Below are 17,537 nucleotides of genomic sequence, written 5' to 3'. Positions count from 1 at the left end.
CTTCTGAGTTACTTTCTGCCAATGTGCGCATAAATAAGCACACGCATTTGTCTTGGAAATTGTAGAGTATGTCTTACAAATCTGGGAACTTTTGTGGTTTTGGCATCAGGACTGAAAATCCCATGATTCATGATTTTTTGAGGCCTCAGATAGTAATTTTGGGGTCACATAACTTTAAATGAAAATCAAATTATTGTTCTTAATTTATCTTTTAATATGCCAGGATTTAGATGTAGCATTGTCAGGTTTTATTTTGTAACTTCTTTTTGTTGATGAAGCCTAAACTGGGATTCTGATCACTTAAAACACCAACTACTGTGTGAGATTGTTTCCAAACCTCTTGATTTTTATGTAACGTGGATTCTTGGATAAATTTTAGTGGGGAGGTTATTTAAGTGAAAAAATCAGGTTTGAGGTCATTTTGTATAGCCCTTGGCAGGCTTCTGTTTTTCTTTTCAGTGATGTGCTGATCACAGAGGTTTTATCTTGGAGTAGGAAGCGGAATTAAGTTTTTTCTGAGTAGCATCAGAGTCTTGCTCCTCATTCCTCGGCAGTCCTCCCGTTGCTTCAGGAGGTGCAGCGCGAGGCTTTCGGTTTTTATCTTGCCTTTTGAATTAAATGTGGAGTTGGCTGGAAAGCGGGTGCTTACCTGCCTGATACACAAAGTAGCAAAAGTTAATGAAACCCAGATTAGAAAATATCAAGAAAAGTACTTTTGTATCCCTGTTGTCACGGTGTCTGCAAACTGCCATTAGCTGTAGCTTGTTTTTAAACTGAAGGCTGCAGAGGGAAAGCAGTTGCTGCAAGTCACGCTCAGCCAGTGCCCAGCGATCAGACAGAGGAATTGAAAGCAAGATTTTTTATTCACACGTATACAGGAGTTCTGACAGACTCTATGCTTGGTCCAAGTGGCAAATAAGGAGAAAACTCTAGATGCAATACAGTACTGCTGTCTTCTGCCAGTCTCCTCCCCGGGTAGCTGGGGAGCAGGGCGGGTAAAACTGAATGAAGAACTTCAGAAGGTTTAAAACTTCTCAGGTGCTTTGTACTTTCCCATTTTACAAACGTGGTTTCGCAGCCAGATAGGAGATCGTTGAGGCTGCTGAGATGGCCCCTTTCAAACTCTACATCAGCCTCTCAAAAGGGAGCAAGTTGTCGCAGGCCTGGCTTAACCCTGTATCTAGTGAGTTCAGGGAGATGAATTGCCGGTATTATGACTTTTTCTTTTTCTGTTTGTGCAGATCCTGTACTCCAGGTGCCAATACATGTGGAAGAGTAAGTCTGTTTCCTTTATCTCATTTACTGCTTGATCGATTTTCAGTGACATCTTGAATGTTGGTTTAATTTGAACCAAAATGATCTGTGTTCTGGAAAAGTTGCATACCTTGCGTAAGTCAATTTAAGGAGGTTTAGAGAGCGGATACAGAAAGGATATAATTACCTGGATATAATTCTCATACTTGTAGCACTAAGAAGAAACGTCGTGTCTCCAGGCTGTTCTCTCAAGCCCTTGCTCAGGCTTAGAGATCGAGGGTTCTAGCTGTGCTAGAATCTTAATTAAGCAGCTTTGAAAATGACAGAAACAGCTAGGGAGGGATCTCTGGGTTTGTACTTCTTATTCTCTTCAAATAGAAGACTAAAAATAGTGAAGCATAGGGAACTCCAACCACCACCACTACCAGAATCTTCAAATGAAACCCTCAAGTTGTTACTTCAGAGTAGTTCCTCCAGCGCAGCAATCTCACATTTAGCTAGAGAATGTGGGGCTTTAACTTTACGTCTGTGAAGTCAGTGGTAACATCCTTTCTTTTTTGTGGTTTGTTTTTGATGTTGGGGTTTGTTTGGGGTTTTTTGTAGTTTAGGTGGGGGGTTGCTTTTACCTCTCAAATTTACTTGGTTCTGGCAACTCTTGTCTTGAAGCTTTCCTTATGCTCTCTGGTTTTGTTTATTTGTTTGGTTTAATTCTGTGGCATTTTAAAAGTGTATAGATCTTGTTTAAAAGCTTTCACCCCTGTGATTGCCTGCCACGTTTGGATCTTTGAGTTTTCAAATGTACTAGTAATCTTATGCCAGTTCTGAAACTTTTGTATTTTTTCATTGTTACAGTTAATAAACGAAACTTCAAAAAATGGGTAATACAAAGTAAAAAGCATAATGTCAAATGAACTTCTTTGTATAGCCAGTTCTGATCATAGTTGCTTTCCTGTTCTCTGAGAAGCACAGTATGTTTTTTTAATCATTTATAATTGCTCCTTAAATCCTAGGCCAGCATTTCTTCCAGACCCAAACGATGGCAGTTTGTATACACTTGGTGGCAAGAATAGTGAAGGCTTGACTGTAAGTATATTTTTTTAATTCTCTCCTCTGATAATTTTTACAGAAGTGCCCTAATCAGACTCACATGAAGGATAAGTCCCCAGGGGGACTTTCTGCTTTCTTGACAGTATTGTGAAGTTTTGCGGGCTTTTGTACCGTTTAATGGAGGTGTACCAGTTTCTTGGAAAAGCTTGATCCAGACTAGCCAAAAGCCACCATCCGCTGCCTGTGCCAGTGTTAGGATACAAGTTTTTGCAATGACAGTGCCCTGCATTGTGCCGCTAGCACCTTTGCAGAGTGAAAACATACTTTATTTTATTAGAGCAGAAAGTTGACACCTTTATTTTGATTAGCGGGAAATAATTTCTGCTTTAAAATATCCACCACACACATGTTCTGCCCACTTGTACTATTTTTCTGTAACTTGATAAAATCATAGAATCATCATAGAATCATAGAATCATAGGGTTGGAAGGGACCTCTGGAGATCATCTAGTCCAACCCCCCTGCCAGAGCAGGGTCACCTAGAGCAGGTTACACAGGAACACGTCCAGGTGGGTTTTGAATGTCTCCAGAGTTGGAGACTCCACCACCTCTCTGGGCAGCCTGTTCCAGTGCTCTGCCACCCTCAGGGTAAAGAAGTTCCTCCTCATGTTTAGGTGGAACTTCCTATGTTCAAGTTTGTGCCCATTGCCTCTTGTCCTGTCCCCGGGCACCACTGAAAAGAGCCTGGCCCCATCCTCCTGACACCCACCCTTTAAGTGTTTATAAGTGTTGATAAGGTCACCCCTCAGACGTCTTTTCTCCAGACTGAAGAGACCCAAATCCCTCAGCCTTTCCTCATAAGAGAGGTGTTCCAGTCCCCTAATCATCTTTGTAGCTCTCTGCTGCACCCTTTCCAGCAGTTCCCTGTCCCTCTTGAACCGGGGAGCCCAGAACTGGACACAGTACTCCAGGTGCGGCCTCACCAAGGCAGAGTAGAGGGGGAGGATGACCTCCCTTGACCTGCTGGCCACACTCTTCTTGATGCACCCCAGGATGCCATTGGCCTTCTTGGCCACAAGGGCACATTGCTGGCTCATGGTCATCCTGTTGTCCACCAGGACTCCCAGGTCTCTTTCTGCTCTCCAGCAGGTCAGCACCCAACCTGTACTGGTGCATGGGGTTGTTCCTCCCCAGGTGCAGCACCCTACACTTGCCCTTGTTGAACTTCATAAGGTTTCTCTCTGCCCAGATCTCCAACCAGTCCAGGTCTCTCTGGATGGCGGCACAGCTTTCCGGTGTGCCAGCCACCCCACCCAGCTTGGTGTCATCAGCAAACTTGCTGAGGGTGCACTCTATCCCCTCATCCAGGTCATTGATGAATATGTTGAAGAGGACTGGACCCAGTACTGACCCCTGGGGAACACCACTCGTCACTGGTCTCCAACTAGACTCTGTGCCCCTAATCACAACCCTCTGAGCTCTGTCTTTCAACCAGTTTTCTATCCACCCCACTGTCCATTCATCTAACCCACACTTCCTAAGCTTCCCTATGAGGATGCTGTGGGAGACCGTGTCAAACGCCTTGCTTAAGTCAAGGTAGACCACATCTACCGCCCTCCCCTCATCTATCCATCTAGTCATGCCATCATAGAAGGCTATCAGATTAGTCAGACATGATTTCCCCTTGGTGAATCCATGCTGAGTACTCCTGATAGCTTTCCTTTCCTCCACGTGCCTTGAGATGACACCCAGAACGAGCTGTTCCATCATCTTTCCAGGGATGGAGGTGAGGCTGACCAGCCTGTAGTTCCCCGGCTCTTCCTTTTTGCCTTTCTTGAAGACTGGAGTGACATTGGCTTTCCTCCAGTCCCCAAGCACCTCGCCTGTTCTCCAGGACCTTTCAAAGATGATGGAGAGCGGCCCAGCAATGACTTCTGCCAGCTCCCTCAGCACTCTCGGGTGCATCCCATAACGATGGTGGTGACAAAATTTATGTGGTATTATCCAAATACTGAATAATCTCTGTACGATTTGATGGGAAAGGTGTACCTGTAATAATACAAATCAGATATGTCACTTTAACCCAAATACTTGATTTTCTAAAGCCGTCTGCCAAAAGCCAGTATTAATATTCTGTGCTGACACCTTTAGAAGATGTTTTTATAAGACTTAGCAAGCAGGCAAAAATGCCAAACCTTTCCAAACTAGTCACCATTCCATGTAACTCACAGATCCTAGCTAACGTTTGACTTGTATTTTTAAACTTTGTGGTGAACTCAGATAAAATATTTGGCTTCCCACAAGTTTCTTTTCTCTGGCAGATGCTATAATTTCCCCTAAGAATTTGAATATTGTTAAATGTTCTAGTGTTTACTCACCACTCCCCCTGCTGCCCAGCACAGCCAGATCATAACTTGCAAAATGATTCTTGGTTCTTTTCCTGGGTGAATCCAGGAAGCAGCAATCTATTTCAATCTATTCCTTTATTCTGATAATCTTCTCTCTTTTTGAATTAAAGTAATTTAATTTCTGTTTAGAATCACTATTATAAAAGTTTTAGGCAAGAGAGGAGTAATTTTAGCATATTTAAGTAAACTTAGCAAAGGCCTGGTCTTTATTGTTGGTGCAGTTTGTCCATTACTCTTGTGACCTCATCCCAGTAAAAGTCTCGTAAAACTTAGTAAGGATCGTCACCCGTTCCGTGAGTGCGACACAGGCTTGGGAGTTTCTCAAGAACTCTTCAGCCAGAGATTCGTGCTTCGCCCTCTCAACAGTTTCATTTGTATGAAGATCTCTGGCCTTTATAAGTGTTACTGTACAGTCCTGTGGAGAACCATTTGATACGTGTTGTAGGTGACACAATTAAACCACCGTATGTTGAAGCCCAGGCAGTTTATAAGTGATGATGGTAGACCTTAAAACCACAGAGTCTTGGCCTCCTGACCTCTCAGCTGCAACTATTTCTTCCATTCTACATGCGTTTCTCCTGTTGTAGACCCACTGAGACAGACTTCTCCCTGTTCTGGGTTTGCAGAGCCAGGGCCTTGACCTGAAATCTTGAGTTCTCAGGCACTGCAATAATACAAACAAAAAGTAAGAAAAATTGAGATTTCTGAAGTCTTCTCTCCACCCTTTTTTGTGAACAAATGTGAAGACACTCATACCAATGTGAATAAGCTTTTATTGTTGTTTTTTTCCCCTAGAAACTTCCATTTACTATCCCAGAGCTGGTGCAGGCATCTCCTTGTCGCAGTTCAGACGGGATCCTGTACATGGGTGAGCTTGAATGTCGTCTCTCTTAGACTGTAGTAGGTTCAGTGAGTACAAAATGTAGAGACTCCCAGGCAGACTGCGTGGAAACATGCTGTATTTTGGGTATTATTTATGATTTTTTCAAGAACCTTTCTGATGACGGAAAATCTGATTAATATAGAATTCAATTACTACTTTTCCTGATAGGAGAAAACAGCTTTTCTAAGCAGTAAATAGCCTGTATGGGGTTTTTTGGTTTCTTGAGGTTCTGTCTCTCAACAAAAAGTGACTTTGACTTAAAATCTTCTTACACTTATAAATGTCATTGACTGCTGACAATTACAATTAAATTAGAAATCCCATTGCAACACAGATAGACATCCTCCGTTATCTGAGATAAGTCAGTTAACTTACACTACGCATTTTTACACAAATTTATGGCTCACTGCCCTGGCTGGTTCTAATTGGAGATGGATTTGGGAGGAGAAAGGGAGAAGGAAGGACAGTTATTACTTATCACAACAGTGAAATGTGTGAAGGATCAGGATGAATTTAGTGTTGTTTTTCTAATCTTCTGAATGGCCAATACCTACTTCTGATTCTCCACTTTGTGTCTCTCCAGTAAAGGAGTTAAAAAGGTTTATTTGAAGCTTCTAAACAGAACACATATGCGTTAGTGTCAAATAAATATTTAAGGTTGTGGCTCAAGTAGTCTTGAGTGGGATGTTAGGATTACAATCTTTATTCAATTTGAAATGTGTAGACCCTCATAATTTTTTTCCACCTACTGTCGTCAACATGAGCACTTCAGCCTCCTCTTCTGCTAGCTCACAGGATCATCCGCACTCAGAATCTGTTAGATTTTATCAGTGTGAAAAAATGATTCAGCCAATAGTACTTACCATTCTAAATATTGTATTTCATTTTTCTTGTCAATATTTGGGATTGGCCAGTAGTGCTAAATGACGAAACTAACCCTGACTATGAGGAATTGTGTTATTAAAAATGTTTTATTCATGCTAAGTTCATGAGCCTGCTAAAGAAAGAAGACTGAAAAGCTTGATGGAAGTGTAGTTTTCCAACCAAATGGTAATGTGGCTTAAATTGTGATTTCAGGTAAAAAGCAGGATATTTGGTATGTGATTGACCTCATGACTGGGGAGAAACAGCAAACCCTGACTTCCTCATTTGCAGAAAGCCTTTGCCCATCAACGTCCCTCCTGTATCTTGGGAGAACAGGTCATGTGCTTTTTTTTCTGCAGCTTAGAAGACGATTTCTGTTGTCGTCGTTTTTAAAGTTTAGGATCATAACAAAATACCTTGTGATCAGTTTAGGTTTTCTTAGAAAAACTGCTGTAAATTATGATTTTAGACTGTACACAGAAAAATTATTAACTCTTTATAGCACCATAAAGATACTGATTTTTTTAACTTCGGCAGTGGTCATGGTCCATTATTTTTCTTGTTGACTAAGTGGCATTTATATTGTTTAACAGTACGTTCCAGTAGCAGCTGTGAACCCAAGTTTGCTCTGTAACATACAGCTTTTGCAAAAACTGTTTTAAGAAAATGGAGATACAGCATATCTGCTCAAATTACTGATGCAGCATTCTAGATAACTGTTAAAATTAGACCAATACCATATAGGTATTGAGTAGTAAAAAGGAATGAGTGTTACAGATTTGTTCCTTGCCCTCTCTGTTAATGTGTTCTGCAAGTGTGATAGCTCAGTTACAGAACACGCTATGCTGAATTTTAGAATGCAGGGTTTGGAAACTTGTCAGTAAAACCAAGTACATCAGACGAAGCTGTGCAGTGAAAACAAAAGGCTGGTACCGTGGGCAGTAACTGCCTGCAGGGCATGTTCGGAGATTCCTGTAGATCAGTACACGAGTGGATCGGGTATTATCTTTAACAGCTATGAAATGTTTATTGACCCGGAGTGTTGGGAAAATGAAATGCAGAGAGCAGTAAGCGGTGTGTGTGTGTGGTGTTTTGAAGAGTGTCCCAGATTTGAGATGATTGATTCTATTCTCTCATAGGTTTTTTTGCTTCACAGACTGTATATTTTTTAACAGAGTACACGATCACAATGTATGACACCAAGAAGAAGGAGCTGCGATGGAATGCCACCTATTTTGATTATGCAGCTACTCTGCCTGATGAAGACATAAAATACAGTAAGAATTTAATTGCTGTCTTTTTTTTTTTTCTTCCCCCCCTCAACGCCCCCCAGTATTGGCCATGGGTTTTGCATGCATGCAAAAATATTCTGATTTTTTTTCTAGAATTGATAAGACACGCTGTCTGTCTGATTTTGTGCAGTTGATAAGTATTTGCCAGTCTTTATCCTTTACATGCCGTAACATGTGGAGCCTGTTAGGTAGCTTCAGGTAAATTGAGTCTAAGAAGGTACAGCTCTTGAAGATACAACTCTTTAAAATTTAGTGACAAATGGCAGGAGAGGAAGCAAACCTAAACCGTGATGCGCACTCAGAGAAAGCTGTGGCAGTGTTGTTGTATTGCAACCGAACTTTTATCAACCCAATTCTGACGACTGATTTGCCAATCAGCTATTCTGTTGCTGATGTAAGGTGTGATGGACTCGAACTGTTAATATGTATTATTAAAATTGCATGTCTGCAGCAATCCAGATCGTCTGTATATTTGTGTCTTGCAGAAATGTCCCACTTCGTGTCCAATGGAGATGGACTGGTGGTGACCGTGGACAGTGAGTCTGGGGACGTACTGTGGATTCAGAACTACGCGTCTCCTGTGGTAGCTTTTTACATCTGGCAACGTGAAGGATTACGGAAGGTTATGCACACTAACGTGGGGATAGAAACTCTGCGATACTTGACCTTCATGTCTGGGGAGGTTGGACACATTACCAAGTGGAAATACCCTTTCCCAAAGGAAACAGAGACCAAGAGCAAACTGACGTGAGCACGGATATTCCTGTTGTCCTCACTCTCTATTTGACAGAGCTTTGTCATTAAAACCTTATTTGTATAGATGCAGTTAAAGATTGTTCTACAAGTTTCAAGATGGTGAAAAGAATACATAAAAGCAGCTCTAGTTCTTCAGCCGTTATTTGGTATCCCATTTGATGTTTTTACTGTCTAAAGGCAGAGACAAAAAAAAAATTATCGTAAACTTAGGAAATGCATATTCATAACTTATCAGATGTTCTGTGTTGAACAGGTTTTTTATAATATGGAATGGAGTTGTTTTTTAATATGTGAAGCCTTTCACATTAAAAAAAAAATGCGTGGCATTTTGGCAAATACCAGTAATTGAATAATGCAGAAATAGGACATGAGTTATGTCAAATGAGGAATTGTGATGTGAATAATCAACTAATAATGCTTTCATAATTAAAAAGAATGGCTTCATAGTACAGCAATACTTAAAACAATTTTACAGATCCAGGCTTTTCAAGATATAAATATTGATGATTTGAGAAACTCATGCATTAGTTGCGCAGGATTGCGTTGCCAAGGTTTTAGCTAAGATGATCTACTTCTTTCTAACACTTATTGTTTTTTTCCAGACCGACTCTATATGTAGGGAAATATTCCACAAGCTTGTATGCATCCCCATCGATGGTGCATGAAGGAGTAACCATTGTGGTAAGTTGGGAGCTGCAAGAGTTGAATGACGCCCGCTGAAAAGTGCCTTTACAGAATTAGTACTGTCCTGAGTTTAAAAAAAAATGTTGAAATGGAAACATACTATTCTATGATACGTTAAAATACATTAAAAAAATAAAAGGACAACTTTGCCATAGTAAAGTGGCAAAGGGATACCATTAACATAGAAAATAAAACACTGCAGGCTGTACGTCTACAGAAATTTTAAATTACAGGTTGCTATCAAGAAATACATAGCAAATTAAATATTTCATTAAACAATTAACAACAGTAAGCCTTAGAATGCATGACCGTATTGCAGGAATCATTTCGAATGCTGCAAAGAAGTAACTGTAGCTCATCGGGAATTGTGCCAGGCAGGCTTAGCAGGGGTGGACCAGCGGCTGCTACGCTGTATTGTTGGTGCTTTGTGGTTAATGTTAAAATTGCTGGTTTATTCATCAAAGTAACTCTCCATAGATAGGAAACTGCATCATAGATTTGTTTTGCTCACGCTGTGTCTGTCCAGGTAGGAAATAAAGATCCTGTTTAACTTTCTAAAAAAAGAGAGCGTAGTCTCCTCTCCTAGGCAACATGTAACTTAGAAGGTCTAATGTCCAAGGTTGTTGAAGCAGTTGCTGAGGGCATAATGACAGTGTTTACTTATGCTGACTTTGCTGCCAGTAATTTTTGCTTGCGCACCAATTTTGACCTTCATTTTTTTATTTAGTTTCCTATTTAAATATTGTAGGGACACAGTGCGTCCTTAACTGTAACAACAGTCTCTCCCTCTAGCCCCGCGGCAGTGCCATACCCTTACTGGAGGGTCCAAAAACAGAAGGAGTTACGATTGAAGACAATGGCGAGTGTTTCATCACCCCCAGTACGGATGTCAAGTTTTCGGGCAGACTGAAAGACAAGAACAAACTCAGCTATTGGAACGACTGGCTTCTCATAGGTATCCGAGCTCCCCTGCCCGGACCCACTCGGCCGCTCCTGCAGGGTCGCGTTGCCGTCCAGCAGCGATTCCAGCCCGAACCCCAGAGCTGTTTTCCAGCTGCTGTAAATCAGTCACAAGGACTGACTTCTAGTAATCGTTTCTAATTCGTTGCATTTGCATATGAATTAATGTCTTTAAGTGCGCGACTGCATTCTGTTTTTCCCAAGGCCGCTGCTTTATTCAGTACTGAGAATGAAGAGTGCTTAGCTCACTATGTGGAAAGCTGTTTATTGCTTATTTGCCCCCTCCTTCGGAGAAGGGTATAGATAATTTATTATTTACTGTAAATATTGTATTCTGGTTCCTTTGGATTTTTTTTTATTGGGCATAATGGATCAGATGGTCATGTTTGCCCCGTTTTACAAATGGAGGATAACACACAGAGGCTGACGATAATATTAATAAAGGATCAGCCGTCCTGTGTGTTTCAAATCCCAAAATGTTGGAATCGACTTTTCGGGACATTTACAGTTTTGCTTCCAAAATGAGGAACCATCTGAAGTTCAGTTTTAGGTGATGCAAGTTTATAATTAAGTGATGTATGCCATAGGATCTCTGTGTCAGGGATGGGGTGTAGCTTCCAGCGTCTCTAACTGCCACCTTTCCCCTGTGATCCCTTTCTTCGTTATCACTGTCCTGCTCTTGCAGTATGTCAAGCGGCTCCCTTTAAACAGTTCCTGTTCCTCTGCAACCCTCTTCGCTAAATGACCTGTGCCCTCAGGCTTTCTCCTTTTTCTTCCCTGCTCTGTACACGAGCAGGAGTCTTCCTCTGTCCGCTCCGGTTGCCCAAGCTGGGGGTGCAGCAGCGTCTCCCTCACTTGGCTAGCACGAGCCAAAGGGGCATGAAGAGCAGTTGTCGCTGAGCGAGCGCTGGATGGATTCCTGCTCCCTTCTTGTGCTGTGCTCTTCAGAACCATTTCATACCTAGAACACGATCTTCATCTCAAGGCACATCACAAAGCCAAGCTACCTTGAGCGTGAGCCGGCTGGGAGGTGTTTGGTCAGGAGGCAAAGCCCCAGCCAGTGCTTGAGCACAGAGTTCTTCAGGATTGCCATCGCTATACCTGTGACTGCTTGGGCAGAACAGAGGGAAAAAATGTTTTAATTTGAGCTTTTGTCCTGTGATGTTCTCAAACCTTTTGTAAATCAACTTTATAATGCTCTTCAGCGAAGATGCTGAAATTAAAGATATCTTTCCTGAAAAGGGACAACTTTTTATTTCAACAAATGTGTTTTATTTAAAGGGCACCATGAAACACCACTATCTGCCCCTACAAAGATTCTGGAGAAATTCCCAAGCAACTTACCTAAGAGGCCTGAAAACGTGATTCCAGCCGACTCTGATAAAGCCACTATTGACAAGGTTTGTGATGAGAACAATCATCTTACTGGACGACTGAAGAATGCACGGGGTAGAAGTTGGGGAAGAGCTCAGAAGAAAAGCTATATGGAATTACTTTGCTTTTTTTGTGTCAGATTTTCATGTACTTAGCATGCAGAATCACTGCTATGATGATGTGTCATTCCTTGCTTCAGAATTAGTGCTTTCAGCTGACTTTTTTTCCCACATGTGAAACTTTCTTTGACTTTGGTAGGATTAGAAGTTATTAAAAATGTTACAGCAGTAAGGCTAGTGTATAAGTGCTCCACTACCCATGAAGATACTGAGCTAACAGAGCTTTCTTTGCCTCTTAGGTTATTGACGTAGTTGAAGGTTCCTCAACAGAAGTGCCTCCTGCTGTTCCGAAGGATATTGAGGAGAAACCTGCTCGGCCTGTCCCTCGGCCAGAGGCTCCTGTGGACTCCATGTTGAAGGACATGGCCACCATCATTCTTAGCACTTTCCTGCTTGTAGGCTGGGTGGCTTTTATCATCACTTATCCAATGGTAATGCTGACTTAGCTTGGTGTGTTTTTGAGTTTTGGGAGAGTCAGTAACATTTTACAGCCCAAGAAATGATACAGGAGTTAGAACGTAACATACTACAGGTTTTTTTCCCTCCTCACAGATGTGCAGGGGCTAGCAAAGGCTACAAACTTGACATAACAGTGATTTCTCTGGGCGTATGTGCCAACTCTGGAGACTCTTTTTTTTCCATCCCACCAGTTCTGGGTTTTGTATGTGTTATTCTTATCACGGACGTGACCTTAACACCATTGGCTTCTCTCTTCCTCACCTGAACCACTGTCAGGTTTTTCAGCTTTTGGATCAAAGCCTTTAGCCTTCTTTGATTTAAAGACAGTTAGCCTAGTAGCAGTTAGCTTTTGCCATGTTAACCAACCAGTGTGATTTCTGTGTTGCAATGGAAGTTCAGAATGAAGTTGAAAGTGGGTGAGTGAAAGTTCCCCAGCCTACGTGGCTGTTGGTGTCGTAACAAGAGTTTTCCTCCCACCTTTTGGAGGTGGCTACCCCAACAGCTATAGAGGTCCCTTTTGTGTTGTGACTGTAAGAAACTTCACTCCACTTATGGAACTGAGGTCCTTTCTCACAGAGCATTCATCATCAGCAACAGAGGCAGCATCAGCTGGAAGAGAAAATACAGCTCTTGCAGCAACAAAAGCTGCCCTTTCGTGCTCCCAGTGATCTACCCCCAGACACAGATTTCTTGGAGACCTCCTATGGACGGACAGAGAGCTCAGCTACCAGCACACCAAATATGTCCCCAAGAGCATCAAACCATTCTGCGTATTCCAGCATCTCCACATCTGATGTTGGGAGCTGCCTCTCCACTGAGCAAGAAGAGGGAGGTAAAGTTAATCCAGTGTCTTTGACTGTGAGTCTCCGTATTTCCCCAGTCTGTATGATCATACAGCACAACAATTAAAATACTTATTGATGGTACTTCATAGACCAGAAAGCTGAAAAGGACGATCATTCTCATTTAGTCTGACCATTTGCAGAACACCGTGACGGTGTGCCGTGCCCTGACTTTGAGCAGGATTATCTGCTTTAGAAGAATATCCAGTTCAGAACTGCCGTCTGAGAGATTATGTTGTCTGTGGCAGTACATTCTTATAACCAGCAGGGAGAAGTTCGTTTAATAAAAATATGTATTATTATGATTAACTGGAATCGAGACATAGGGATTAGGCAGCACGGCCTGCCTTCCTGCCTGACCTTCCTGTACACGCCTTTGTCCCTTCAAAGGCTAGTCAGGGAAGCTGCTGGTAAACCCACTCCCACAACTGTCAGTCAGCATTTCCTGAATGCAGCAAGGCAGCTGTAAAACTTTCCAGAAAGAGTTTTGTCTGCTGAGAACCACTAGTCTCTTCTACTGTTTTGAGACAGGATCTTTCCAGACCTTACCTCAGGTGCTTACACAGTGTTTGACTCTGCATGTTGGGTCATTTGGTCCCCAGAGAGTATTTGCTTATTCAGCGTGATGTTCATTTGTTTTGATGATCTGTGGTGTTAATTTAAAGATAAGGATGTGCAGGTGTAAAAGGCTGACTTGACCCATCCTAAACCAGTCCTTGTTTCTTGCTTTTTGTTCAGACGAAGATGCAAACAGAGTGATGGTTGGCAAGATTTCATTTAACCCTAAGGATGTATTGGGACACGGAGCTGAAGGGACAATTGTTTACAGGTAGAAGACAAAAAGTGCATTCAGCATGAAATAGACCGATGACTGTGTTATTTGCATTACGTCTTTTTTAAAAAAACAAACAACATCAAACCTACACCTATCTAATATTAACAGAAATTAAACTTCTGAAAAAGTATTTTGTGTGTGTCTGGAATATTTTCATGCCATGTTTCTTCACTAGCAAAAACTACTTTACTTCCCTTAGAAATGTTTAATGACCAAATGCATCTGTTTGCAACATGATAAATGCTTTAATAGGCCTCTGCCAAATGTCTTCTGGTGTCACGTGCTTTGTACACGCTTTGTCTGCAGCGTACAATGACGATGTGCTTTTCCTTCCTGTCTGCAGGGGCACGTTTGATAATCGAGATGTTGCAGTGAAACGAATTCTTCCTGAGTGCTTCAGCTTTGCAGACCGTGAAGTACAGTTGCTGCGAGAGTCGGATGAGCATCCGAACGTGATCCGATATTTCTGCACGGAGAAGGACCGGCAGTTTCAGTACATCGCCATTGAGCTGTGTGCTGCCACTTTACAGGAGGTGATGGGGGATGAGTTGGTGGAGGTCTGCTCCCTGAAAGGCCTTCAGTTTCCTTTAGCTTAAGTTGCTGAAGTGCCTGCTACAGGAGAGGTTCTGGTTACTCCCACCATCACCTCTGTGACAAGTACATTTTCCTACAACAGGGGTGTCGTTAGGCCTTTAGAAAGACATCCCTAAACCTGTACTGATCTAAGGCCAGAAGCCGTTGTCCTTTGATTTTTCTCCTTCTTATGAAGGACTCCCTTCTAGTCATCCTCCCGCTCCTGTCACCCAGACTTTGAAGACCCTCTGCTCGTGCTCTGGAGCACAGTGCTGTATGGACTTCTAGCTCTGAATGATGTTCAGAGATCATCGCTGTCAGCCAAAAAAAAAAAAAAAAAAAAAAAAAAAAGTCTCTTTTATGCGTGTTACCAGCTCGTACGATTTACCCAGTCCAGCCTTTTTTTTGGAGAGGGAGAAGGGGATATACGTACTGTTTATGCAGAGGTAACAATAAGCAGTGTTGTGGCTGACTCTTGTGGTTTTCTGTTGTAATTTATAGTATGTTGAGCAGAAGGCCTTCAGTCAGCATGGCTTACAACCCATCACTCTCCTGCAACAGACGACATCTGGTCTTGCTTACCTGCACTCCCTTAGCATTGGTAAGAATGCCTCTCGTTTCAGTATTGGATGGAGAGTGGTACATTTACTTAAAAACAGAAGAGAAACTGGTCTGGTGCTGGGAGCTTGTATTTATTTAATCCCAGAAGAGAGAGTTGTAGAAGCCCCACCTAGTGCTGGCAGCGAGAGTGTCTGTCTTTTGACACCCGTAACATTCACTGCACTGCAGTAATGAAGCCAGTCGTTACCCTTTGTTCAGGGTGCTGCGTTTTTTGGATAGAAGTCCTATAAATCATGATGACTAGCGGTTATGGAATAAAAAGGTGTTGAGCCTCTACTAAAGTTTGAGGTTAGGACTTTGATTTAGTGAACGGTGTTTCAGCCTTGTGAAAGGCTTACAATGCAAATACATTAAAAATTTACAAATATTGTTGGGATTGCCTGGAGTGGATAAATAGGTGTTTATAATAGTCCACAGGGACCTGAAGCCCCATAACATCCTCATCTCGATGCCTAATGCCCATGGGAAAGTCAAAGCTATGATTTCAGACTTCGGGCTGTGCAAGAAGCTGGCAGTGGGCAGGCACAGCTTTAGCCGTCGGTCGGGCGTGCCAGGCACCGAAGGGTGGATTGCCCCAGAGATGCTGAATGAAGACTGCAAAGAGAACCCTGTAAGTCTTCATCTCCCCTGGGAGGAGGCAGCACAGCCAACGCGTGGCACGTTGCTGCAGTCAGACCTTAAGATACGCAGTACTCGATGCCTGGGCGTTCATAGACTCGTAGAAGCGTTTGGGTTGGAAGGGACCTTTAAAGGTCATCTGGTCCAACCCCACATTCCTGCTGGCTTGCAGCTGAATATGTGATTCTGAAAAGTTTTATTCTACTCTTAGATGCAAAATAACCACTCTGTGATGATGGCTCAGTCTTCAGGGGGAAAAATTAAAGTTTTCATGCTATTAAAGGTTGTTTATTTGCAGACATATACCGTGGACATCTTTTCAGCTGGCTGTGTCTTTTATTATGTGGTATCTGAAGGCAGCCATCCCTTTGGCAAATCTCTACAGCGGCAAGCCAACATTCTGCTGGGTGCATACAGCCTGGAGTCTTTAAATGCAGGGAGGCACGGTAAGAAAAGCGCGGTAAACATAAACTACAGGATTCAGTGAACTTTCCATGGGCATTAAAATGCCAACAGAAATGACAGAACAATGACTCACAGTGATTCCCAGCATGGCAGTGGGGAAAGTTGTACTCCTAACATACTCCTGAAGTAAAATTGCTAAAGTTCTTAGCAGTAGTACCCCAAAGCATCTCTGGGATACAAAATTTGGAACTCGGCAAGTGTGACAGTAGAGTTATTTCATCTATTTGAAGAATTATTTCATGTCTTTCATAATCACACTGATTCAACGCTACTGAGTTTCTGTTGGTTGCCCAGCATATCGATGAGGGCGGTACTTGAGCTCGTGGGGCCAGCGTTCAGGATCGTGTTGGAGGAACTAGAGAACATAGTGACTTTCTAAAGTACAAAACATTAGATTTCCCTACAGCCTATGAATTATCACCCTTTTCCTTGCAGAGGACATAGTCGCTCGTGATTTAATAGAGCAAATGATAAACATGGACCCTCAGAAACGTCCGTCTGCCAGCTGTGTGCTAAAACACCCATTCTTTTGGCGTTTAGAAAAACAGCTCCAGTTTTTTCAGGTTTGTGTTGACCTTTTCAATCCTTTAAGTTCTAAGGACGCCTGTAGACATGCTTTGTATCTCAAGTTCAGTCTCTCCTAACTTTGTGGATGTTTGAGGTGATAGAATCCAGAACCTTACTGTGAGGACTGAAGAAGCAAAGCTGTAATACCCAGGTGGTATCTCTTAAGAAATGAATCATGGAGTAAAGTAGAATCATAACTCTGTTATCAGACCAGGCTCTAACTGGCAGAAGCAGCAATTCTAAATTGTTGGAAAAAGCTTGGAAATAAAACTAGAAATAACCTCAATGTCTCTTCCAGGATGTTAGTGACCGGATAGAGAAAGAATCTTTAGACAGTCCAATAGTCAAGCAATTAGAAAGAGGCGGAAGAGAGGTGGTGAAAATGGACTGGAGAGAGCACATCACGGTTCCTCTTCAGACAGGTAACGGATAGCATTGATCAGAGTGGAAAGGAGTTACAGGCGGTTGTTCCCTGTTTGCCGGGACAGGACAGCAAGGGTAACGCTGCCTGAGTTTAGGCACATGACCTTTACTTGTCAGCCAAGTATTTCTTCGAGTTAAAGTACACATTTATATATTGAAACACACCCATAAGGAGATGTGACTATAGGCACACATACCTTACTACTTCTGAGGCCAGCAACTGAAACTGCATCAAAACACAAGGAGAAATCTTGTCATTTCTTTTGCAGATCTTCGAAAATTCAGATCGTATAAAGGAGGGTCAGTGCGGGATCTTCTGAGGGCAATGAGAAATAAGGTAAAGGACTTCTTTCCATAAGCAAAATGCACGCTATGGTTCTGCCTCCCTTTGCTGTTTGTTGCCAGCCCACGGCTGGCAGTACCTTGGTTTAGGTACTGAGCTGCTTTCCGCCTAATGTGAGGTTACTTTGGCCATGAAAATGCATCTCGGAGA

At 42.4% G+C, this 17,537-nt stretch overlaps 1 protein-coding gene across 2 annotated transcripts in view; it reads left to right on the top strand.

Annotated features, from left to right (window-relative positions):
• Positions 1-17,537, top strand: part of ERN1 (endoplasmic reticulum to nucleus signaling 1) — a 37,857-nt gene that overhangs the window by 18,408 nt on the left and 1,912 nt on the right. Inside the window, exons 3-21 of one of the 2 annotated variants that reach the window (XM_063351719.1) lie at positions 1,242-1,275; positions 2,265-2,337; positions 5,505-5,577; positions 6,670-6,792; positions 7,632-7,733; positions 8,234-8,495; positions 9,107-9,185; positions 9,981-10,143; positions 11,430-11,548; positions 11,881-12,072; positions 12,677-12,932; positions 13,681-13,771; positions 14,121-14,310; positions 14,852-14,951; positions 15,382-15,581; positions 15,888-16,035; positions 16,490-16,617; positions 16,920-17,043; positions 17,314-17,381. In XM_063351719.1, coding sequence (XP_063207789.1) covers positions 1,242-1,275; positions 2,265-2,337; positions 5,505-5,577; positions 6,670-6,792; positions 7,632-7,733; positions 8,234-8,495; positions 9,107-9,185; positions 9,981-10,143; positions 11,430-11,548; positions 11,881-12,072; positions 12,677-12,932; positions 13,681-13,771; positions 14,121-14,310; positions 14,852-14,951; positions 15,382-15,581; positions 15,888-16,035; positions 16,490-16,617; positions 16,920-17,043; positions 17,314-17,381 — 2,525 coding nt within the window. Of the gene's footprint in view, positions 1-1,241; positions 1,276-2,264; positions 2,338-5,504; positions 5,578-6,669; positions 6,793-7,612; positions 7,734-8,233; positions 8,496-9,106; positions 9,186-9,980; positions 10,144-11,429; positions 11,549-11,880; positions 12,073-12,676; positions 12,933-13,680; positions 13,772-14,120; positions 14,311-14,851; positions 14,952-15,381; positions 15,582-15,887; positions 16,036-16,489; positions 16,618-16,919; positions 17,044-17,313; positions 17,382-17,537 lie in introns of those variants that run through there. The other variant, XM_063351720.1, reaches the window with a different exon arrangement.

The sequence above is a fragment of the Chroicocephalus ridibundus genome, chromosome 14, assembly GCF_963924245.1.
Source record: "Chroicocephalus ridibundus chromosome 14, bChrRid1.1, whole genome shotgun sequence".
Lineage (NCBI taxonomy): Eukaryota > Metazoa > Chordata > Aves > Charadriiformes > Laridae > Chroicocephalus > Chroicocephalus ridibundus.
Note: the sequence above shows the minus strand (reverse complement) of the source record. Positions and strands in the feature narration are given on the sequence as shown.